This window comes from Acromyrmex echinatior, chromosome 9 (assembly GCF_024713525.1).
Source record: "Acromyrmex echinatior isolate Ae372 chromosome 9, ASM2471352v2, whole genome shotgun sequence".
In the NCBI taxonomy this organism is placed as follows: Eukaryota; Metazoa; Arthropoda; class Insecta; order Hymenoptera; family Formicidae; genus Acromyrmex; species Acromyrmex echinatior.
In genome coordinates, this window is record NC_141860.1 from 9,277,267 (window position 1) to 9,302,549 (window position 25,283).

General features: G+C 33.9%; 5 protein-coding genes and 1 long non-coding RNA gene across 9 annotated transcripts; 1 reads left to right on the forward strand and 5 right to left on the reverse strand.

Annotated features, from left to right (window-relative positions):
* The first annotated feature begins 104 nt into the window (after positions 1-104).
* LOC147908595 (uncharacterized) lies at positions 105-12,843 on the forward strand. The gene is made up of 2 exons (XR_015546191.1): positions 105-599; positions 12,458-12,843. It is a non-coding gene; the product is annotated as an uncharacterized LOC147908595 (long non-coding RNA).
* Positions 1,310-8,227, reverse strand: LOC105153475 (Z band alternatively spliced PDZ-motif protein 67). The gene is made up of 6 exons (XM_087409599.1): positions 8,137-8,227; positions 3,116-3,460; positions 2,866-2,924; positions 2,332-2,504; positions 2,047-2,209; positions 1,310-1,642 (listed from the first exon to the last, which is right to left on the reverse strand). The coding sequence occupies exons 2-6, from the start codon at positions 3,432-3,434 to the stop codon at positions 1,586-1,588; spliced, it is 771 nt and encodes a 256-aa protein (XP_087265725.1). The 5' UTR covers positions 3,435-3,460; positions 8,137-8,227; the 3' UTR covers positions 1,310-1,585.
* LOC147908596 (uncharacterized) lies at positions 5,173-13,836 on the reverse strand. 2 transcript variants are annotated; one of them, XM_087409585.1, is made up of 6 exons: positions 13,731-13,836; positions 12,258-12,368; positions 11,836-11,987; positions 10,051-10,117; positions 8,989-9,245; positions 5,173-8,461 (listed from the first exon to the last, which is right to left on the reverse strand). In XM_087409585.1, the coding sequence occupies exons 2-6, from the start codon at positions 12,354-12,356 to the stop codon at positions 5,746-5,748; spliced, it is 3,291 nt and encodes a 1,096-aa protein (XP_087265711.1). In that variant the 5' UTR covers positions 12,357-12,368; positions 13,731-13,836; the 3' UTR covers positions 5,173-5,745. The 2 variants fall into 2 exon arrangements, with proteins under 2 accessions (XP_087265711.1, XP_087265712.1); XM_087409586.1 differs by having other exon boundaries at positions 12,258-12,380; positions 13,731-13,809.
* Positions 13,837-15,646: 1,810 nt separating this feature from the next.
* Dera (deoxyribose-phosphate aldolase) lies at positions 15,647-18,013 on the reverse strand. Its single transcript, XM_087409598.1, has 5 exons — positions 17,262-18,013; positions 16,865-17,058; positions 16,639-16,783; positions 16,180-16,571; positions 15,647-16,104 (listed from the first exon to the last, which is right to left on the reverse strand). The coding sequence occupies exons 1-5, from the start codon at positions 17,305-17,307 to the stop codon at positions 15,763-15,765; spliced, it is 1,119 nt and encodes a 372-aa protein (XP_087265724.1). The 5' UTR covers positions 17,308-18,013; the 3' UTR covers positions 15,647-15,762.
* A 149-nt stretch (positions 18,014-18,162) lies between these two features.
* Positions 18,163-22,451, reverse strand: LOC105153471 (putative ATPase N2B). 3 transcript variants are annotated; one of them, XM_011068348.2, is made up of 8 exons: positions 21,890-22,287; positions 21,044-21,438; positions 20,162-20,347; positions 19,832-20,073; positions 19,585-19,753; positions 19,365-19,505; positions 18,737-18,856; positions 18,163-18,659 (listed from the first exon to the last, which is right to left on the reverse strand). In XM_011068348.2, exons 1-8 carry the CDS (start codon positions 21,891-21,893, stop codon positions 18,537-18,539), a joined length of 1,380 nt encoding a protein of 459 aa, XP_011066650.1. In that variant the 5' UTR covers positions 21,894-22,287; the 3' UTR covers positions 18,163-18,536. The 3 variants fall into 3 exon arrangements, with proteins under 3 accessions (XP_011066650.1, XP_087265716.1, XP_087265717.1); XM_087409590.1 differs by lacking the exon at positions 21,890-22,287 and adding an exon at positions 21,682-21,878; XM_087409591.1 differs by lacking the exon at positions 19,365-19,505 and having other exon boundaries at positions 21,890-22,451.
* Positions 22,452-22,746: 295 nt separating this feature from the next.
* Positions 22,747-25,106, reverse strand: LOC105153470 (rab-like protein 3). Its single transcript, XM_011068346.2, has 5 exons — positions 24,692-25,106; positions 23,872-24,081; positions 23,613-23,758; positions 23,413-23,535; positions 22,747-23,292 (listed from the first exon to the last, which is right to left on the reverse strand). The coding sequence occupies exons 1-5, from the start codon at positions 24,735-24,737 to the stop codon at positions 23,113-23,115; spliced, it is 705 nt and encodes a 234-aa protein (XP_011066648.1). The 5' UTR covers positions 24,738-25,106; the 3' UTR covers positions 22,747-23,112.
* Positions 25,107-25,283: the final 177 nt, after the last annotated feature.

Genomic DNA, 25,283 nt, shown 5'->3' on the forward strand with positions numbered 1-25,283 from the left:
CATTAATGTAACGTGTGAGTTCGAAAAATCGCAGACACCTTGATGGACGCACCCGTGCTCGCGGCGACTGCATTCTGCGCCGGTGGCGGTCACGAGGGCGCGAACTAGTTCGTGAATCATGCTTAGAATGCTTTACATAAATTGCTCGAGGCCGACGTCACGATCGGAGAACCCTAAGCGAGCAAGAGTGAGAGGGAGAGAGAGAGAGAGAGAGAGAAGGGGGGAAGTAAAAGAGAGAGAAAGAGAAGGAGAAAACTAAAAAGAAGTTCATCGGCCAGGAAGGCAGACGTGACTCAACCCATCGTACGCATACGCGAGACGCGGATAACAGAGACCTCGGAAACCCCGGAAAGGAGAAAGTATGTTCCGCGACTCATCCGCGAATTTCCAAGCGAGCGGACAATCGCGGTCGTTTTACTTGGAAATTTGCCTTTCTAGGTCGACTTCAATTATCACGTGTACCGTAAGATCCAGCAATTCGGAGATCGCCGCGGTTAATCCGCATTGTGTGGAATGTTGGTTCCGCGTACAATGAGAAACAATGGTACACAGAGTGTATCCAACCGCTTCGAGAAATCAATGAAAACTAATGGTGACAGGTAATGTTATCGGTTCCCGCGTATAACAAGCATGCGATTTGACAAACGGATCCTTCAGCTTATACTAATAATTTAGTGTCCTCTTATTAGCGAACACAAATGTCAATACAGAGTGAAATGGACGGAACGCAACTTTCACGTACTTCACTTTCTAAATCACTTTCCTTGAAAATCAATTAATTACCAGGCACAACTACGCACCTGTTACGTACCTCATCATACCTGATTATTAAGTGATCTGTATATGATATATAGAAATATGTATTGTTGGTAAAAAAGTAATTAATGCCATTTTGAGAAGCATAATGCTTGATTTTATTCTGGTAGGATATAAGATTTCTTGATTTTGCAATTTACAATTATAGACAAGTACGGTATCAAGACATAGCCACAGCGCAAATTAATTAAATATTTATTAGATTTTAAATACATTTTATATATTTAACCCTGCTGATTCATTCAAATTTACTATTAATTATATCATTTAAATCAATATGATTAAAAAGTTTTAAAAAATAAAACATAAAAAATGTTTGAAAAAAAGGATTTTACATTAACAGACAAAGTCATTAAATATTAGAGAAAAAGTTTTTAAATAAATTATTAATAAGAAAATTAATTAATACATTTTAAATCAAATAGATCCAAACAGATCAACAGGGATAAATGTTTGTTGAATTAATTGATCTGAATGTAAATTTATCCAGAAATGACTGTAGATTTCTTTATTGCGGAGAAAATCTTTCTCGAGGCGGTTTGAATACAAACGTATTTATACGTACACGTGCTTAGAATTATTACATTATTTGTATTGATGATAACATTCTTCAGACGCGATTGACATGCCAAATAATTACATTTCTAGTAATTCCTAGTGGTTTTCTTGAACTTTTAAGATACGTAGATTTAACACATCCTTCAAATATACATAAATTTCTTGCGTATACTATCATATTACATTCTGATCATTTATAATCGCTGTTGCATTAGTGGCTGACGCTTCGAGCGCTCCTGTCGTCTGTAACACTCAACGCCGGTGATTTCTGAAAATATATTAAGAAATAATATTTTCCTTTTCCCTTGGTTAGTAATATTGATAATAATCTTAAATTATCTACTTAATCTTATAATTTGATTGAATTATTACGGATTAAATACTTGAAGTTGTTTACTCACAGACAGATTACATCATCTGTTCTAATTAATTTAAAATAAGATAAAAATGTAATTTTTATAGGATCAAATAACATAATTATATCGGGATGACAATGATTAATTGGCAATGCTACCAACAATTTCATTAAAATGTTTCCGTAAACATATTTAAAATCGCTTAAGAAATATATTTTGGTTGTCAATTAACGGTTTTACAATTAATTATCATCACCTCCATTCTGCCTAGGCGATTTATATTGACAGCCGTGAAAAATTACAAAGAGAGGCTTACAACTCTTTCGATTATATCTTCCGCCGCATTGACTTTAGCGGGTCTGACGGGGATACCCCTTTTCGGTTCTCGCTCCATTTTATGAATCATCTTATAAACACTCGAATTCATCAGGTAATCATAATTTGGTAAATTCGTCTTCTCATACTTCTTGAAGTTCACTCTGTACAATCGATTAATTTAATACCTTTTAAAACAGTCGCAACATCTTTCTTGAGATTTCTTTCCATCCTGCAGTACAATTTTGATTCGTTTTGAAATTGTTTTGAATAAAATTGTACTTACCCCATTGCTTTACCACGAATAACTTCCGCCTGACAGGTCAACACTTCCGCTATCATCTCATCGTTGAAGAAATCATTCGGGCATCTCCATCGGCGACCTTGCGTAAGTTCGAGTTGCTTAGCCTGCGGCCACAGTTCTTGCGAATGCTTTTTGCCTTTCTTGTGCACCCTTTGCTGAAAATTAAAACATAACAAATTAATGGTTTTGCTCGAATTTGAATGTTCACCATGCATCAATCGCGTAAAAGGAAACAAAATTACGAAATTCACATGTACAAACTATTTTAATATCAATATAGAAATCTATTTATGGCAAAGAGGTGATGCAGGAACGATAAATTCACAAAATAGGAATATCAACCGTAAAAATGATACATATTTTAATTCATCGTGCATTTACGCAATTAACTCATTAAGGATTTTAAAACAGGGTGAACTTTCATCAATATTTAACGAGTTTGTAATTTTTTAGCACGAATAATATAAAGAGGAATCATTTCATCCTAAGACACAGATCATTTTATTCATCGGATACCTGGAATTCCTGTATAACTTGGTCTTTTGGTGACAGTTTAGGATCTGGTTCGAAACTTCCTATAATGTAGCATTGTTGTATTTTACAACATTGTTTTATATCTGACTCAAACATAACGCGAAAAATAATATTTTAATATCGCAAAATTTTACGCACTTAAGTTATACTTCACTGTTTAGTTATAGTTTTTTTGCAAAATTTGAGACCAATAGAGAATTCATGCATGAGTATAAATAATATTGATAGTTACCGTGCGATGGTGCTGGACTGGGCGATTTTAGAACTTTAGTTTCATAAGAGACGATAAATTTCTTCACTCTACTTCCTTCCTCGTTCGCGCTCTTCACGGAAATCATACCGTCCAGTTCTTTCGTCTCCGCTTCCTCTTCCTCCATTTCCCCTTCGTCATCACTGGGCTCGATCACTTGCGGTGTTGACCTCGATGACGTCCTTCGTTCCAAACACGCAATCTCTTCGATGTAATCGTAAGTCTCCGTGAATTCCTCGTCCTCTTCATCAGTATCCTCCTCCTGCTGCTTCAACTCTTCCTCGTCCTTTTGCCGTGGCATGGTATTCTCTTCTGAATGAAACGAATCTAAAATTACAAATTAAAAAATTTAAAGTATTCTCTATTTAATCTAGGCTTTATTTTCACATACACTTGAATTGATCTAAATATGAATGAGTTAAATTAAAAAAAAAAGTGTAAAATATCGAAACAATGTTTTGTTTGAAAAAATATTTAATTTTGATAAAACGCAATTTTATTTTTTAATTTAATCATTTTTCAATCATTTTTTAAATTTAATATTGACGCGAGAATTGGCATCCACTCAGAATCGAAGTCACATAGCGACGAACTCGAAAATATGCCTAGAAAATAATCGTCAAGGTCCGCTCTGGCTATTTTGAACACGATTACGAATCTCGGTCACCTGACAACCCGCGGCAGTCACCGTTTCCGTTGCCAAAGGATCGCTGTACGCCACTAAGTTCCATGATCATGTGCAGTTGCTCGGACACAATCTTCAGGTGATTTTCGATTTCACTTGGAAGCTGTTTCAGAGCGAGCAATTGTCGCTGCACGTTCTCCAATTGTTGCTCGAGGCTGATCTCCGTGGATACCAGTTGCTTGATCTTCTCTTTGTTATTGGTTTTTACTGCCACCGGATCTGATGTGGAGACGCTCGAATCTTCCTCGGCTACTGTTTGCTCGTCCTGCGTTAATCTTGCCTTACAAGATTCGGGACGATCCTCCTCCTTGAATTCTGGTCTTTCTTTTGCTTCAACCTCGTCGACCTCGTCGCTTTCCTTTTCTTCTGTTTCTTCTGCCTTTGATGCGGGACGTGAATCAGATTTTCCCTCTTCCTCTGCCCTGCATATGAACTCTTGTGTCGCTGAAGTTGTTGTCTAAATCGTAAGAAAAATTTAAATTATAGAGAATATACTGGATAAAAGTGTATTTGTTATTAAAGGATTTTATATTATTATATGAAAGAATTTCATCTCCGAATGACTTTTGTCAAAGATTTTTTAATTTTTCGATCTTTTTAACATATATCTTTTAAGATATTATTTAAATCTTTAGAACAGTAATTTTTAATTTTTCATAAAATTTTTTCATAAGTTATATTAACTGATACATTTTGGTCTGTGTAACAAAGAATAATTGTTTTTGATAAAACGAAATGTGAGATATATGTCAAAAGCTATTTTATGCAGTAAATTATGCTACATAATAGTTTTTAATTTGTAAAAAATAGAGAAAAAGATAGCATATCTTTGAAATTTTTATCGGAAATGAATAAATTAATAATTTTATTTTTCTTTGAAAAGTATTATTTGTATGTTAAATATAATTATTTTAAAAAATTATTTTGAAAATAATAAAACTATATTTTTTAATATTATTATAAAAAATTAATAGCTGTGCAATTAATCTTTTCATTAAAAAAGTTATGCAATGTTTAAGAATTATGATCTTTTTATGGTAATCTTTTTATGGTAATTGATAAATATTGTAATTTTTATTTTTAAAAAAGCGTTAGAAAAATATAATATTGAACATGTACCTACCTTTTCAAGTCAAATCAACGTTGAACATCTTGTTTTGAAAGTACTGCACTGAATCGGCACTTATGTAATGTATGATTTAATTATATTGTATTGTATGTTATAAGATCAGGCAACAAAAATTAAATTAATAATAAATGCTAATAAATCAATAATAAATAGAATAAAAAATAAATAAGTTGTAATACGATAATTATAGCTCATATATGTATAATAGAACGTAAAATTGTAATCTTCTTTTTTGTTGCGGTTTATATTTTTTTATGTAAGAAGAACGATTGATATGTATATGTATATCAACAGATATAAAAAAGTTAAATATGAATTACCAGTTTCAATAATTTAATTACTTAATATATTTCACACAATTGAGGAGTAGTATTGAATCGTCACATTAGATATCTTTGCATTCCGATTATTCTACTATGGATTATTCACTCTAACACTTATTCTAATGACAAAAACAAAACATATGATTACATATGATTAAAATTTGAGGATACATCATTATTTACGAGACATTTTTATATACACGGGTACCAATGCGTGTTTTACGTAGATCTATAAATATCTATGAAATTAGGACAAATATCTATTTAAATTTAAATATACAATCATGAGATACATTTGTATTAATCTAAATTACGATTAATTAAATCAAACTAAAACGAACTGACGCGATATTAAATTTTTAAGTAAAATCAAAACTGAGTTTCTATATCGATTATAATTACGTCTACAGTTTAATTATGTTGATTGCATCAAAACAAGGTACAAACGTCATTAGATGATTATTAGATGATAATACTACTTATACATATACAGAAGGATAATTGAAGTACAAGGTACGAAGGCGTAAACCACAAATTTTGTGAAATCGATGCCGATGCGATTCGTGATATCCCGATAGAGAATTGTTGGCACGAATGATAATCTTCGATTGTCGAGTTCGATTTCGGAATCAATTTTCTCCTCACAATCTTCGATATGTTTTGTATTTTTCTTGGTGATTCTGAACGAAAACCAAGGCAGATTGAGGTGCATATTCTTCAAACCGCCCCACAGAGTAGGAGCTGCAAGGGAAACAGATTCCCTTCTAAACGATCTTGATAATCTCCTACTTCCACGATGGAACATCTCGCTGGAGACATAATTGCTGGTCGAGCGGAGGACACTTGTAAGAACATCCTCTTCTCCTTGCTCTTCTCGTTTGTGTGATCTTGAAAGTCGCCTGCTACCACGATGGAAGACCTCGGTGGAAACGTAATCCTCAGCCGATTGTAGGAATTTCGACAACGTCTTATCATCTTCTTTGGAAGTGATATCGACAGATTTACGCGATCTTGAAAGTCGCCTGCTACCACGATGGAAGACCTCGGCGGAAACGTAATCCTCAGCCGATTGTAGGAATTTCGACAATGCCTTATCATTTTCCTTGGAGGTATCGATAGATTTCCGGGATTTTGAGAGTCGTCTGTTACCACGATGGAAGACCTCGGCGGAAACGTAATCCTCAGCCGACTGTAGGAATTTCGACAACGTCTCGTCATCTTCTTTGGAGGTGATATCGACAGATTTACGCGGTCTTGAAAGTCGCCTGCTACCACGGTGGAAGACCTCGGCGGAAACGTAATCTTCGGCCGACTGTAGAAATTTCGACAATGCCTTATCATTTTCCTTGGAGGTATCAATAGATTTCCGGGATTTTGAGAGTCGTCTGCTACCACGATGGAAGACCTCGGTGGAAACGTAATCCTCGGCCGACTGCAAGAATTTTGAAACAGCGTCTTCTGGGACCACGTCTGTAGGTTTGGCCAAGTCGGTACATTCATTGGTTTCTTCGAATAAGACTGGATTGCTATTGCATTCGAGAATCTGGCGATCATTTTCAATAATTTCTTCTTCGACTGGATCTGAATTGTTGGAAGTGTTAATGATAAGGGGTTCTTTTTGCAATGGACAGGCTGGACCGTCCTCGTGCCATTCGGAGATTTTTAAATCGGAGGCATCTTTATCAATTTCCTCTTCATTTAGAATTGAATCATTGACAATGTCATTGGAAGTACCGACGGTGGCAACAGGAAATTCATTTCGTGATGTGCACGACAAACCATCCTCGAGCCATTGGGAGATTCTGGAACAAATGTATTCCACGAACAATTCAAGTATCTCGAGATTTCTACGAATTAACCGCTCGATATATCGACCTTTCATTGTACTTTTCATTCTTGATGATTTGGTGATAGTGAAGAGATTATCAAGACTCCTCTTCACGTAATCAAGAAGATTCATTAAAGCGAATTTCAAACGCAGATTCTGTCGATGGAGACATTTTTTTATGTAATATCCTTTCGTCCTGGTAGATTTTAGTTCCTCTTTTTCCTTTTCAAACATCTTTAATTGATCATCGATGAAACATGTCTCATTGACGCATTCAAGGACAGGAGCGACATTCTTCTGAAGAACGTGTTCAAAGTATCGACCCTTGAAACTCAAACGTCGTTCATGAATCTTCGACAAGTTCGATGACTCGGAGACGCTTGGTCTCTGTAATAAAAACTGGAACAATGTCGTAATCAAGGACATTAGCCAGAGACTTTTGCGTCTCAGATATGTCGCCAGATATCTTCCCTTCATTCTAGAGACGAAGACGCGCGTCATCTTTGGTTTTGGACGAAAGTGTGTAACAACAGCGCTAACGTTTTGAAGCAGAATCCTTTCTACGTAATGTGCTCGTGCACATCTGCTTGTTCTTCTTTTAGTCTCGCTTGATGAAAAACCGTCGAGGCCAATATTTTTTAGACCATCATACTTCTTCAAGTATATACTTCCCGGTTTAGTGTTCGCGAACTCATCGACTTGTCGATCACGAAGAATGCATGAACGAGTGTAACCGCGAAGGAGGTTCTCCAAGTAGCGACCCTTGAACAGCGATCTCGCTCCGACTTCATCATATCTAGTACTGTATCTTCGAGAATGACTCGGTTTAACATAGCATTGCTCTGATTTGCATTTATGTGTCTCGCGATGCGCTAGTTGATCCTCAGAGGTGAGAAATTCATTTGAATCAGATTCCGAAAGACATGGGGACAACAGTGAATTGTTATTGGAAGAACAGGTTGAACACGAGGAATTTGAATCAGACACGGTAAGGGGATGATTTTCTTCGAGTTTATTTTCCGTTTCATGCATCTTTACCTTAGATGGTTCCGGTGGTTCCGGTGTCTTGATGATGATTGATTCTGATCCTGGCGGCAATAAACCCTTTTCCACGAGACGTGCGATTACTGTCTTCTTGTCCTGTTTCTTAATCACAACCTTGTAAGTTTCTCCCTCGTCCTCTTCCACTTTCGACTCGCTCTTCACCTTCGGTATTGGTCGTTGCGGCTTTTGCAGGAAAGTGGAAGTGCGCTTCAATTCTTGCACTCGCTCGGGCTCAGCTATCGCGATATTCTGCAGCTCCTCCAGAACTTTTGAATCTTTCAGGATTGAGGCTCGCGGTTTTAATTTCTTGAAGTTTACTCTATCGTGTCAAAGGCACAGAAAAAATAAAAGTTTTTATTATTATTACTAAAAAAATTCGTATTTTAACACTTCTAAAAAGTATACAATTTGAAGAAAATATACAAGAATGACGTTCTATATATTCTTGAAATAGAATTTCAATTATTACTGTGAGATGAAAATTTTACAAATAAAAATAAATGAAAAGTTTTCGATTTTTAGCACTGAGAGAAAAGTTTGTTAGATTACTAACAAAATATATCAAAAAGAATGACATTTTGGTGAAGAAATTTTGTTTTGTTTCATTAAAATATCATTCTTGTTGGTATATTTTGTTGGTTTAATCAAAATATTTTTCCCAATAATTAATATAAATATACCCTAATATTTTCTGAATGTTGAAGATTCTTCAATATTTAAACTATTTTTAATTAATTTTTAGAAAAAAATCTTTTACTTGTATTCTTTAAATGAAAAATATAGCAAGGGGATGAATTCTCAATCGCAGTTTCATCATCAGTCGATTCGATAATCCCAGAAATATACCCCAATAATCCTTTATCGGACAAGAGCTCCTCCTCCTCGAGGATCAGCTGAGCGATCTCATCATCCGTAAGATTTTTGTTGGTCACTATTTCGCTATTGGCGTCTACCGGTTTCTCCTCCGCGAGCTTCTCCTTCTCTTTCCTGATCTCGTCCTCAGCGGACAATGGCTCGACGACGATATTCTCTTCTTCGTATCGCTCGATCACTGTCTCCTCCTTTAAGATCTGTTCTGGGAAGACCGGCGGTAAGTCTGCAAGCTAATAAGCAAACTCGACGTCATCATCTCGTCGCCACTTTCTCTGGTACACCATATCTCTCTTTAAATGTCAAGCGGATTTGAGATCACAGATTTTCCCCGTTGAAAGGCGAGGTTTAACTTTCGATGATAAATATCGCAATATTTTTTCGTAGATAGGAAGCAAGTAGGAATCATGCTGTTACAAGTGCTGTTAACGTTTAAAAAAATATACTTAATTCATCATAATTAAGTTAGACATTCTAGGAATTATAAAAAAATGTTTTGTGACATAAAATGATATAAAATTTTTTTTAAACTCTATGAAAATATGTCTGCTATTATATGAATTTTAAACATTTGTTAAAATATGAAAATATATATATAACTATACAATAACAGAAAAATTTATGGTTGAAACAAACCAGAAAATTTTAATCATATTAATCAAAATTCTGGTTATCTTGACTAGAATGATAACAGATGCAACTATTTTGATTTTCATTTTTAATCAGAAATTCAACATCTAATACAACTAATACAACCATCTCTTTTTTCAGTGTAACAGGTTCTTTTCACTCTTATCTGATGACGTGTGAATACTTATTTTCTTCTCATATAATTTTTAAAATCATTCAGACAGAATTAATTTTTCTTTTCATATAGGAACTCGTGTAAAAATTTTCAAAGTTTCGCGAACGTGAGAAAGTACACGGGCAAGAGTCGGATGTGTCTCGGGAAGAAGATGGGGACGTCGCGTAGTCCTCGTCACCAGTTAAGAGTGCAATAGGGATGCTGTTTACCTTTCATCTCACGAATATACTCACGGCGATCTTATATGGGACGATGGTCTCTTCCGATATCGCTTCGGCGGCCTTTCGTGTCTCCTCCTCTCTGCGCAACAAACACAGCGACCAAGAAAATAGACTTTCTCCTGCTCGCAATGAGATCGACTGGTATTATGCGCGCGGATGCAATTATACGCTGAATACACCGCGTGCGCGGATTCCAAGTGTCGATCTCTCGCTCTCACGGTCTATCCTGCGCGCAAGTAGCGGATCCCGCGAATGCGACAAATGGCAAAAGACGGGCCGCGACCGGGGACCAGTAATAAAATCGCCAACCAATGATAAACAGATCTCTCATTCTGGGTCACCTATTTATAGGTTTCGCAATACATTGCTACACACGTAGCTCATACGCCGGGATATTCTTGCAGCGTCGCCGAAGTTATTATCGAGAGTATGCCGGTGATGAATGACGCGTACCGCCCGTTCTTCTTCATTAGGCACGAGATCGGGAGTCTCGTTAAATTTGATCACGGCCTTTGGTTATCATGCTTCGAAATTAAATTCGATTTTGGTAACATGTAAGACAATCGAAAGAATTCGCTAATTCGCTCGGCAGTTCTTGAATGTCTCTATATTATTCTATTGTATTAGTACCATCAGCCAAAAAATAGATAATATTTAAGGATTGATAATATATTTTAAATATTTTATTTATTTTCCTCATATATATTTTATTTTGTATTTTTTATTTTATATATATATATATATATATATATATATATATATATATATGTGTATGTATGTATAATATGCTTTATATTGGATATTAAAAATTTTTTGCAGCAGCGAGAAAAAATAAATCGAGACTCGGTAATAAATTGCGCATTAATATCGTAAATATTTTATCGCTGTTTCGACACGTGGCGCAATTTCACTATCAACAATCTCAAGAACTAATATTGGTTAAGAGCGATTTCTCCCGGGAGAGACCGTATGGGACAAGAGCCTAATTTATGCGAGTCGCGTTCGACTTAGCTGTTGCATTTATGTACCCGCTTATTCTTCGTCTTGGCCGCGGTGCAACCGGCGCAATCGAGCGTAATTTATCTCCATTTCCTGTTTTGTTATTATCCAATGTAAACATTATGTATATGTATGCATGAATCTGATTAATGTGTATTTTTTAATAGCAATATAAAATGATTTTTTTTATCTAGTAATTTCTAATGGATAAAACAAATGAAAGCATTTGAAAGAATTTATTAATTGAGATTTTAAATGATGTAATTTAAGAAGTTAAGAACATTTCAATTTTTCCAGCTTTTCTGAGTTACATCCTATATAAATACATACATTTACAATTATGTTCAGAGTACATTTTAAATAGAAAACAAAAAATTCGAGTTATGAATTACTTTCGAAATTGAAATAATATAGGAAATAATATAGTTTCCATTCTTCTGTGGAAACCATTTTTTCTTTGTTATCTCGCTGATGATGACTTGAAGTATTGGTCATCGATTTGGATGTAAAGCAAATTAAATACAATTTATCTACACATTTAATTAATGTTTGTTCATTAATGATGCGTTCGGGGAGATGCTACTTCTGTTATTCTATCTTTATTGTTTATTAGACATAAAACAAGGATAGAATGATGCTATTAGCACTAATAGCATCTCCCCGAACGCACTTTAAGTATCACACTCTTATTTGCCTGATTTTCCTATATTATTTGAAAGAAAAAAAATTGTATATAAGATGCTACGATTAATCTTCCTTATGTTCGCGCATAATCGATGATCCTTGCGAGAGACTTACCTTTGTACACCTAAAACGAAATTGTTGCCAGCGTGCACTAGTGCTTCATGCGCTTGTCCGTGAGTCAAGTTGATAATCGATTGATCGTTCAATCTTACTACGACATCTCCGACCTTTAAACCCATACATTCGCCCAGGCTTCCCTCCGTGACCTGTAGATTACGATTTTCTCAATTTTAATTTTATCCTATTTTTCTTTTAATTTTTAAGATTTAATTACTGAAACAATAATCAAAACAATGATATTTTAAATAATTAAATTGTTACGAATGAAATAAGAACTGTCATATCCTATATTTACGTCCTATATTTTCATGTTCAGAATATGAAAATAATTAATATTACTTGAATTATAATTTTGTGATTTTAACGTTCACATTAAAACATTAATAATCGTTAGATAAGGAAAATATAAAACTCACTCTGATAACAGTAAGTGGCTGCGGAAAATCACTGCCACCAGCTAGTCGAAAGCCCCATGGTGTGTTGTCAAATTTTGTAAATTTTATATTGATTGCCATGATGCTCTACATCTGAAATTGTATCTAATAGACTCATTTTTACAATAAGGTGATAAAGTCAATGAAATTTATATGTATAATATAACACTTTCTTTTTGCAGAATCCTAAATGTTACGTAATAATGATACGGCAACACGAAAGTCGGATACGGGCTTTTTGCAAATTCCAGTGCTATTTTAATGTTGTTTACGAACGTAGCCGAGGAAGCAAATAATCCTACATGTATATCCTGATGAATGATAAAAATATGCGTCATTTAGAGAGGGGTCAACGATTCAGTGTTATGCGAAGTGCCAAGGTAAGATATATCTAAAAATATAATCATAACTCTTAAATAGAATCCAAGCCGGCAAATAGGTTTTAATTGGCAAGCGAGCAACATGTGTGACGAAATCAAATATCATCAAATGATTGATGATATATCTTTTTAACTTTGTTATAATTATTAAATCAATATGACTGAAATAAAATCAAAGTTTTGTACAACGTCTTTTCTTCTTTATAAATTCAAAACATCAAATGAAATCGCGATAATAGATTTGGCAAGTGCTGGAGTTTTGCGCAATATAATCGAAATTGTAATCTCGATTCAAATTTCGATTTATCTGCAATAATATACGTATAAGCATCTTTTAAAATTTTTAGAGTGAATCTCTGTAGAGTGAAATCTTACTCCTAAGAATTGAAAATTAAGTCACTGTTTTTCAAGACTAGCTCAATTTTCAATCTTTAGAGTAAGTAGATTCCATTCTAAAACAATTTAAAGTTCACAGCGGAAAAATCGAATTCTTTCATCGAGTAACTCACAATTTTTGTTATACGTACACGATTCGTCGGAAGTATTCGACTTTCAATTCATTTGCAGCTACAATTCAACTTTTGTATACAACGAATTATATACTCTCAAAATTTTTTTTAGTGGAATCTTATTCTAAAAAAGAAAAATTGAACTTTTCAGTCTTGAAGAGTTAGCTTTCGCTCTTCAGAGTAAGATTCACTCTAAAAGTTTCAGAGAGTAATTTAAATCTTTCTTGCAAAAGCTCGTAATAAGTAGCATAATCCGGACGGATCAACATCGCAATCTCTCCTTCCGTTTTATTCCCGTGCGCGCTTCGCCGCGCCGACCCGCAAATCCACGCTATGCCGACGCGGAAGCGGTGGTATCCGAATATAGAGTGTATGACGAGGTGATCCCGTATGCCGATGGTACGATATATCTCGCTTGGTGATGTCGTGTATATTACTTGCCGAGAAGCGGCGAACCGAGCTTATCTAGTACAAGTTATCCAAGGCGAGTCGGGAGGGGTGGCTGCTCGATCGGATACAACGCGTGCCGCGTGGACGAGAATGTACGCGCGATCCGGGGGACTCACCGCATTCGCTGGTGCATGACACGACCGAGACGCGCGAAACGACCGCTGGAGCCGGGCGAGCCGTGCGACTAGTGCGGAATAAAGCCGACGGTGACGGAAGGATGGGCCGGGCCCCGGCCGTTACCCGGCGCAATGCGACTGAAACGGTGTCACGACAAGCTTTGCCAGAGGGCAAGACGCACCGGAGCTTGCAAGCTGCAAATACTACACGAGGGGCACGAGCACCCGATGACGCGGCCACACGATCTCGCGCCGGCTCGAGGTCTATTTACTGATCGATCTATATTGGATTTGAGCCTCGATTTCCGGTAGCGAATTACGCCCGCCTCCGTCTGGAGGAATCTGCGGATCCGAGTGGATCCTAAATGGAATAATGCTCTCGAAAGAGAAAGAATTTATATGTAATCGAAATATTTTCTATATTCTTCAATTGTATTGCAAAAAAAATTCTTTATGCTTAAGAATGAATTTTACATATATATCTTGAGATGATAAGAAAAATATAAATCTTAAATAATAAAAATGTGACTATATAATATCGAAATATTTTGTAAGGAATTTGAATATTTGTGGATTTATTATGAAGGTTTCTTCAATAATTGAAACTTAGATGAATAAATTGAATCTCTATTTGCGAATTATTGTATATACTTAAATTGAATATTTCTTTGAAAAAAAACTAACTCTCTAACATATATATCTTGAGATGACAAGAAAAATATAAATCTTAAATAATAAAAATATGACTATATAATATCGGAATATTTTGTAGGGAATTTGAATATTTGTGGATTTATTATGAAGGTTTCTTCAATAATTGAAACTTAGATGAATAAATTGAATCTCTATTTGCGAATTATTGTGTATACTTAAATTGAATATTTCTTTGAAAAAAAACTAACTCTCTAAACTTTAAAATTTTGAGTACTCTGAAAAGTAAACGAATAAACTTTTAACGATGGAAAATTAAGCCACTGTTTTTTAAGAATGCTCAATTTTTAAGAGACGTTTAAGATAAAATATAGAGAGAAATTGTATTGGCTGTGCTATGATTTTTCTCGTTTTTTATGCATTTTATACGCATGAATTAGTTATACTGCATTTTGATACGTTTTGATGTAAAATATTTCTTATAATGATAACGCACGTGAACATTAGTATTCAATTCCTAGTAAATTCTCCCAAATTTGAACACTTTATGATTATCTGTGTGATTTTCATATCTTGATCATGTGTCATATCAGTTAGAGAAAATGAAATTGAGATGAATTTAACGAGACATTTGTGTATTTACGTGTTCGCAATAACATTATGTGTATCAAATATGTTAATTATGTAGGATCTATTTACTGATTGATATATTTAGACGCATGGGCGTCGCGATATCACTTATTCTGACGTATTCTGTACTACTTATATGTTTCACACATGACGTAGTTTGAAAGATAAGGAATTGTGATAAAGACCATTTTTGACTCCCCCTTACAATTCAAACAAAACTGGGAGAAATGTACCTCCATATCGGTCTTCCCCAGAAAAATGTGATCCTAAATCTCATCATTATGTACGTGTGTGTACGTGTGCGTGCGTGTGTGTGTGCGTGCGTGTGTGTGTGTGCGTGCGTGCGTGTGTGTGCGTGTGTGTGTGTACACTAGGATTGGTACTTTTTTTTTTAAGAATAAATTTTTTTATTAAATATATTTTTAATCCTACAAATATACTTTAAACAGTATTATAAAAAAACATATTAAAAACATCAATTAAGCATGTTTTAAACTGTTTAAAACATGTTTAAAACATGTTTTTTACCAACCTTAGTGTACACATATACACGCTCGCAGGGAGAGAGAGAGAGAGAGAGAGTGTGTGCTGATTTTAGCGCTTCGGGTGAATTTTTTAATAAGTTAACTCTTGGAGCATCATGAAAATAAAATTTATTCACATTTATTAATACGTACAAATTATTTTTGAATATATGATCGAAATTATGAATATATAAAAACGATATAAAAATATTTTATCACTGTCTTATCTAGACCCAATTAGACTTTTTATTTTGATCTTTATTTTTTCCTTTATCTTCTACATCTTCTTGATTATCTGCGTCATCTTCTTCATCTTTTTTGTCTTTACTATCTCCTTCATCGTTATCTCTTTCAGACATCTCATTTTCAAAATCTTCCAGTGATCGTGAAATTGACTTGTTTTGATATGTTTTGCTAATTTCAGTACTAATATTTTCCAATAAACTTGATGCACCGATTCTAAAATAATCGCTTGTCAACCAATCATTCCCCAATTCTTCCTTAATCAAGACCATCCATTCTAAAGCATCTTGCGCAGTCTTAATTCCTCCGGCAGGTTTAAAGCCAGTCTGTGAAAATTAATTAAAGCTATATTATACAAATCTCGAGATTATCACAAATAATTAAATTGCTATTTAATATACCTTTATTCCAGCCAGTCTTTGAAACTCTTTTATCGCTCTACACATAACAATTCCCGCTTGCAAAGTCGCATTAACTAAATCTTTTCCTGTAGATGTCTTAATGAAATCAGCACCAGCAAATAGAGCTACCATGGATGCCTTATATACATCTTTCAAATTGAACAATTCTCCTGATGATATTATAACTTTTAAACATACTGTCCTTTCCTTATTCTTAGGCAAAAGTGCACGAATAGATAGCAACTCTTGATACAGCATCATCCATTGATGATTTAAAACTAACGATCGATCGATCACAATATCTATTTCTTGTGCTCCATACTCTATTGCTAAACGCACTTCCTCTATTCGAGTCTCCAATGGAAATAATCCAGAAGGAAATCCTGCTGCCACTGATGCAAAAAATATATTAGATAATATTGTTACTCATACCAGGAAGAAATGATTAATATTTCGTACCACTAGCGATCTTAATTATATTCGTTTTCTTCAATCTCTTTAAGGTATTCATTGCATCTTTTATTTTGGATGGATAAACACAAATAGCAGCAGTATGAAGTGGTTTATCCCATAGAAACGGAAGGTCCTTTATAGGATTTGCAGCCTGTAATATTAATTAAGTGATCAATTATAGATATTATATTCACATTAAAGTAAAGAATAATAACTCCATGTTTCAATTTACATTTTCACACAATTGTTCTATGGTGCTAGTTGTATCGTCGTTATTCAAAGTAGTTAAATCAATGAAACTTATTGCCTTTAGTAACCAAGCAATTTTATTATCATCTGTTATTGTGGTTGCTAAATAAGATATTTGTCGAACACATTTGTTTATTGCTGGTTCATTAATATATGCCTCCAAACTTGTTAACCAGGCTAAAAAATAAAATTGAAATATAATATATTAATATTTATATAATATACAATATATTATAACTTCATATATATATTCCTATTATTTTTACACACACACATACACACACACACACACACACATATATATATTGTACAAAAAAATAATATATGCTTGCATAAAATAATATAGAATTAGAGAATTATTAATAGCATTAATTAATTACTTTGAATTGCGTCTTTCGAATTGAACTCTGGGCAACGATAATCCATGATTTCGGAAAAAAACTTGGATAAACTTATATGAAAACTATATTAAATTAGCAGGCCGTGATTATCGTACACATCCAACAATGTCCCTGTTGATCTGTTTTCTTTTCTTCTTTTTATCGGCTATCCCCGGCCCCAGACCTTTCTTCGTCTGATATATCCAATGTTCCGTTGATTTGTGTTTTCGTTTGAAATAAGATGTGCAATTACGTATTCTCCACTGCTATAAGTGATAAGCATGATAGGCACGATATGCAAGAGGTACAGAATGATACAGAACTATAGGCACTCATAACACGTGATACATACACAAATTTTTTCGCATTTAGGACTAGAGATAACAATTTCAAGCATATTTCTTGTATTTATATATTTTCAAAAAGTTTATTTTGTGTTTTTATATTGTGGATCGGTAAACTGTTGGAAGAAATACACAGACTTTTAGAGTTATACACATATGGACACACACATACATACAATCTACCTCATCGAGAGACAGTGAGTTCTATAATATACTGGAACACGTTTTCTCTATATTAAATTATAAAAAACTGCAGTCTGGCAGAGAAAGGCAGGCAAATACTTGTCCTTCTAACTCTTTTCTACTTATGTAAAATAACATTCAACAAATCCTCCCTCCCAAAAAAAACAGTACAATCTTTTGCACCAGTGTCACTGTTAGAAATCGGGACATTCTTTTCTCAATAATTCGCTCCAATATATCACTAGGCTTACTGAATCCGTAGATAATTAAAATACCAATATGACCGATAGTCGATAATCAAATCTGCAAAGATATGACATTCGATCTCGATATTATTGTAATATAGCAAAGAAACGAATAATCAACAAACGTCATCAGTGCAAAATTTCATTTAATTGAAATATATATACATATACCTACACAAATACAAACATATATATTTGCATTAGGGCAATTTTTTTGGCATTCAATAGGATTTTTTGCACATAAATCATATAAATAAAATTAATGATTAGAGGTAATCTTCAAGGAACTTGCGTTCCTAACAAAATAATTTACGAAGTAAAATACTGAAAGCGCGAAAGTTAACGCTTCAAACGTAAAGCGCACACCTGATGAAAACTTAAATAACTACTCGCAAGAGATCGTTTTATAAAATTACAATCATCATTAACAATCTTTAGTTTTAAGTGAGTGGGAATTCGTACGGAGCCACATAAATCTATTTGTACTAGTTTTAACACCATCATTATCTGTGGTGTTCCCACTGCTCCCAATACTGTGAGGTCTGCATCTCAGCCAAACGCGATACGGTACGATCGAACGCGAAGATTTCCTCTTCTCCAGTAAAGATGTTTGCCTTGTGATCCTCCTGAAAACAAAATTAACATAATGTAATAATTTTTCATACGAGATTTTTTGCGTCATTATTGTAAAATCGACGTCTACCGAGCCATGCGTAATCTTCAAATCGTCCATCAGCATCCTTTTCTCATCGGTATATTCGGACTCGGTTTCTGATAAAAATAACTGTGTGTGTGGTACAGCCGCTGACATAACTACCCGTACCTGCAATTTAATAAACTTTCGTTAGTCACATATTGGCTCTGGTAAAAAATTTGTTCCGAATAATTTTTTAGAAAATTTCTTAGATTTTTTATACAAATTAAAGTCGAAAAAGACTATAATTTTTTTAGAATTTTGCATATACATGAATTTTGAAATATTTTAAATTTCTAAAATTTTTCTCATTCTATAATTTCTGATAAAATTTTATAAAATCTAAGAAAAGTTTACGGTATTTTTTAAAAAATTATAGAGTGAGAAACCTTTAAATTTTTCAGAACTCACATATTTGAAAAATTCTAAGAAAAAAATGTAAGTTTTCTTAATATTTCTAAAGTTTCAATTTACACGAAAATTCTTGTTTGAAGAAAATTTTCATCCTATTTGCGTTAGCCAAAATTCTGTCTCTTCTCTTTTATCAAAATTTTCGGTACTTATTATATAATTGAACCTCTAATGTCTCAAATCGCAAATATTATTTAATTTGTAATTAAAGCCGCATAATTCTTACCTTATTATCGTACAATGTATCGATAAGAGTAATGAATCGTCTAGCTTGAGATTTAAGTCTTAGGTTCAATTGAGGCATGTCCCTTATTATGACAGTATGAAAAATTTGACTCAACTGCAAATAATCGCTTGCTCCAAGAGGCTACATGGAGATCAATATCATATATAGTTCTATAATCAACATAGAATATAAATACTAGATCACAAAAAAGATCTCTCACCCTGTCACATAATTCCTCGAAAGTGGAGTCCAGCACCTGCCCGCAGGTTTTTCGAAAAGTGACATTGCGTCCTCTTATGGAAATCGTGCGCGATCGTATCACGTCGTTCTCCATGGAGCACAGGTATTTGAAGACTTTATCCACGTCGTTCGTGGCATCTTTACCTTTTCTTGTATAATTAAACGGCTTGTTAGACGGCAACAATATAGACAGTTATCACAAATTGTACACATTAATTTCTACACACATGAAGTAAATCTTCTTATTTCCGGATCCCGATTTTAGTCTGTAATCTATCCCAGAGTCCAAATTACTAACGAGGCAGTGATCTTTCAGCACTTTTATAAATGGTACAAAATTTCCTCTCTGCAGTCCATTCTTATACAGATCATCTGGCGATCTGTTACTAGTCGCGACCACTATCACGCCATTATCGAACAGCTCCGTGAACAGCCGTTTCAATATCATCGCGTCTGCGATATCCGTTACCTGCAACGCATCTGTTTTCATTGATCTTTTATTTTTAATTATACCTTACAAGTAATATTTGTTTTCTTGAAATAATATGAATCTGAACCTGAAATTCGTCGAAACACAACAGCCAAGTCTCTTCTGCAATGCCAGAGGCGACTGGAGGTATCGGATCAAAAGGTTGCAGCTTGGTACTAGTCATATCTCGTACAATGGTCTTCTTTACCTCGTGCACTCTACTATGCACATCCAGCATGAAAGAATGAAAGTGGACCCTTTTCTTATTTTCAATCTGAAACATTTTTATTCGAAAGTATGTTACATTGTACTTTGAAAAAAATTTCATTTTTGTTCTGTACTATACATGGAAAGCCATAATATGTGTTAATCTTCAACTATATACATATGGATTGCTAATGCCAATTTGATATCTGATATAATGTTGCACTTCATTATCTAAATGTAATAAATCAAGAATCAATAACACATAAAAATATTTAAAGGTACCTAAAACATCAATACGCAAAAAATATGCATTCATTATTTTATTAAAGATGATTTGAATGTACATGGTCTGTCTTGAAAACGAATACAATTTCATATTTTATCTCTTATATTTGGGAGAAATAAACGAAAAATTAATTTCAGTTTAAAGTTGATATAATATATGAAAAGTGGGAGGTACTAGCAATCCATGTGCATTGTAGATGTCAATCAAGTGACTTATTTATTCTGAACGATTTATTTTTATTTAAACTTTTATTTTAACTTGTTTGTTTCAATTTTAAAAATCTCTTATGATATCTCATTGCACAATTATCTATCTGTTACTTTAATAATAAACAACAAGTCGTGCAAATTACACAAGAATTGTTATCTCTACTTTTAGATTGTGCAAAAAAAACATGTGTTGTCACATTGAACAGATTAAGGTATAAATTTAGCCTTCCATGCACAGTGCTTATGCATACAGCAACCAGAGAGATACCTGGCAACAATTGTAAAATAGGTCCATCAACATTGTTTTACCTCCACCCACTGCTCCGTAAATGTACAACCCTTTCGGCGCATCTCTCCGCTTGCTGTAAAACCATTTTTCCAACATATTTAATTGTTGCGGCTTATAATCTTGAACTTCTTGGTAAATTTGCTGCAGGGTCTGTGCCACTTTCGTCTGGTACGTATCGTTCATCAGCTTGCCCCTAGCTATTTTCTGCTTTAGAATACTGACTGGTCCACCATTCAAATTTATGTTTATATCATGAGTGTAGCTAAATCTCTTAATACAAATCATAGGTCGTACATGTGTCAACACATGACAGAGACTATTCGTGCTAGCACACGTTTTTGCGAAATGATAAGACATAATTGCAGGAATATTACCTGGAAAGCAAAAAAGCTACCTATTAAGATGTATGATTCATCATGTTATTCAAGTATTACACTTATAATATGCTACAAGCTTGAATGTGTAGGACAACTTAGCTTCAATTAATTACTTGACAACTAATTCAACTGACAGAATCACTTCAAATTAAATCTCCAATAACTACATAATTCATCATTCCTAATCTTTTTTTCCGTATAATTAAAATTAATAATTGTGTTATCAAATATATGTATTACTTGACAACCATGATCATTAATAACGATTAAGTTAATCGGAGTTTGGTCGAGGTCGCCCATAGTCTCAGAAATCTGGCAGAGTAATCCTTTCATCGATGTTATCATCGGTATTATATCAGTTTTATATCTATTAATGTATAGATGCGATAACCTTGAACGGAAAAAAAAACAGGCACGTACACGTGCCTGACCTAAATTAGACACTCACACATGTGGAGAGCCGGACAGGTCACGTCGTTTCACTTGATCTCACACTCACAACCAGAGCTGACCGGATCGCGGCACTGACAGAATCGACTAAGTCGAGGTCCACGTCCACAGAGCTTCAATACAGGAGGAAAGGCCTGCTTTCCCCCCGCTTCGTGACTATCCTAGACTATCCGTTTAAACCATACGTGCGAATTGTCCCGCGCACCTGTCACGCGCTTCTGCCATCCGTATTCATTCGCTGGCGAGGACGTGTATTTTGAAAGATTTCGTTCGCGCCGTCATGAAAGCGAATTCATACCACGAAGTAACTATCCCGGCAGTTTGGCACAGCTTGACCAATCCGCGTCATCGGTATGACTGACATCATTCTGCGCTTATTTGCAGTCTAGTAGACCAAGGCGTATGATCAACGCGATGTTGCAAACGCTTTGAAGCGGTTTTTAATTGGTCAGTTTGTAAAATTCTTTCTTTTAATTGGTCCATTAAACGCTTCAAAATTTTTTCCATTTGTAGCCAGACTGATCACAGCCCAAGAATACGCTACTGATGGTACGCGATTATTTTATTTTTTATTTTATTTTATTAATTGATCAATCGTATTTATGCTCAAATATAATCTTGCTCCGTAAAAGCTGAGGAAGTCGGTATATTTATAATTTCATTGGTCAAAACTTAAATTCATTTTAATTTTCATCTCGTTTAAAAATGCACAATTAATTCCTTGTATTTGCACATAACACATTATATAATTAATCAATCGACGAAAATTCACCTTGTTACAATTTTAATCCACAAGCTTTTCACACTGTTGAGAAATCATTGTAGGATATTCTATATTAATTTAACAAAAAAATGTAATGTATATATATTTTTATATAATTATATTTTGCTAATAACAAGATATAGATTATATTATGTTACATTATAAAACAATTGTATACAATGCGACGTTTCTACAATATAGATACGTGAAAAATATATCGAATACCTAATATATTTTTATCTACATTGCATTGATAGTTGTCTTTCTTTTTTTTTTTGAGCACATCTGACAAAATACTTCCATGGGAAGATTAGGAATGTGAATAAGAAATGCGAGATCGATAGTCTTGCAATACTTAATTCGCGCAATCCTATAACGCTTCGTGTCACAAGAACAATTGTTCTGTATAACAAGAAATAAGATTCAGATCTCTTGATACTCAGTGGCACTCTTGGCACTCAGTCGTTATGATAAAACTTTGGATAGATCGAAGAAGTATATAGTGGTGGCCTTCGTTTATCAGGACTGATCGCTTCTTTGGAGGAATAGTAACGTCTTTCGATAACTTTATCGAAGAATCTACTGAGCTTCACGGACGAACTGGAGCCTGCTGCCAAAGATCTTATCTGATGGCAATCCTATTACAATAATGTAAAACAGAAACATTAGTCACATGTTGATTAAAAATTTTAATATATCGAATTAAATTTTAATTAATTTTTTTTAAATGGCGAGTCTCTCAGGTAAGTAATCCTTACCAAAAATATTTCGTCGGCACCACATTCTTCTGCGATGGTTGCAGAACGTCTGTGTATGTTGGATTTTACGAAATTAGAGTCCGAGATTAGATCAAATTTCGTGCCAATGACTAAAATTGGAATCTAGGAATAAGTGTTATTTATTATATTTATGTAATTTGACATTAATATATCACAATAGTTTGGAAAATTATTGCCACCTGCGTTGAACCCACAAACTTCTCAGGATCAAAATCCTCGAACTTAGACTTTGAGGAAGTCCCATCTTTACTTAAAACCTCCTCCAGCCATTTCTGCAGATTCTGCTGTGATTTACGATTCGTTAAATCGTGGACTAATATTATGCCTAGTTGTAAACGACATATATTTGCAATCACTGTTATATTCTGTTGCAATTATGCATTCGTATATCAAAGAAATATAGATGTTGTACATTTAATCATTATAAAATATAGGTACCGTTTGTGGGATTGTAAAATACAGATCTTATGTTTTTATGACTTTGGCTGCCACCAACATCCCATAGCTCGACAAAATATCTTCTTTGATTAGGTGTGCCTTCCTTGTACTCGTGCAACTTGACTTCTACTGAGCAACCTATTGTCCAAGCAGGATTGCCGATAGGTTGCTGTTGGCATATTAAGTGTGTCAGCGATGTTTTACCGACCCCTGCAATAATAAAGATATTTATCATTGTTACAATTTATCATTATTATTATATTTATATAATATATTGTTATATTTATCATTATTATCTATGATACATTTTCTCATAAAAGTAATAATTCTTCTTACAACACTTTCTAATCTGTACATATTAGATTTGTTTTTTATCACTGCACTGCTCTAAAATTTTCCTTCTCACTTTTGTCAAATATATAAAAACATTAATTAAATCTACACTTTTTAACTTCTTGCACAATTTATTTTTTTTTCTTTTCTTTATTCAATGTAAAAAGAAAAAAAGGAAAGATAAATTGTGCAAGAAGTTCAGTTAAAAGGAAAGGACTAATAATTTCTTTTTAAATACAAAGAGTACTCACCAGTTTAGTTATAAAAAACATATATATTATACATAATTATACATAACCTAAATGTATAAATATTAGAAATATCTTTGATATTAATAAAAATATTAACGACAAGAAATATTTTTATCATAATATGTATCCTAAGTTTCATTTGATTTCATTCACATAAAATATTACAGAATATCGATAATAATCCAGAAAAAAGATTATTGTATGTTTAAAATATTAAATATTTTTCTTATGCTTACCTGAGTCGCCTACTACGATAATTTTAACTTTATCGATCGCTGCCATTAACAAATCTTATTAAAATTCTTTATACGTGAATTATTTGTGTGAAAATTTATTGACATTTGATTTTGATCGCAATCATTTAGCAGACGTGTGTTGATAGTAGTTTCACGACTGCCACGCAGTTTTCCATGCAACACGCATGCGCGTGTCTTCCAGTGGAAAAGACTAATGAGATGTAAGGAAATGTCATCTCTTTATTTTCTTCTTCTTTTTCTTTCAAACCCCTGTATAGATTTCCGATCTTTTACAAGTCACAATATATGTGTTATTTGATATTACGATCTAGTTTTTGCCTCTTCGAGAGCAGACACAACTTAATTTCTCTGATTTCCAAAATAATCTTCAAAATACTTCAGAGTCCTCTATGAGACTTCGCTCGAACGAAGGTATCTTTTTATTTTCCTTGTCAATATTTTCTTTCAAGTAGGGAATGTAGAGAGAGTATTCTATTTTTTTTTTAAATAAATTTATATTAATAAAAGAACATCACAATGCTTCCAAAGATCAACCTGTAAATAAATTTAATTTTCCTAGGGATTTATTCGA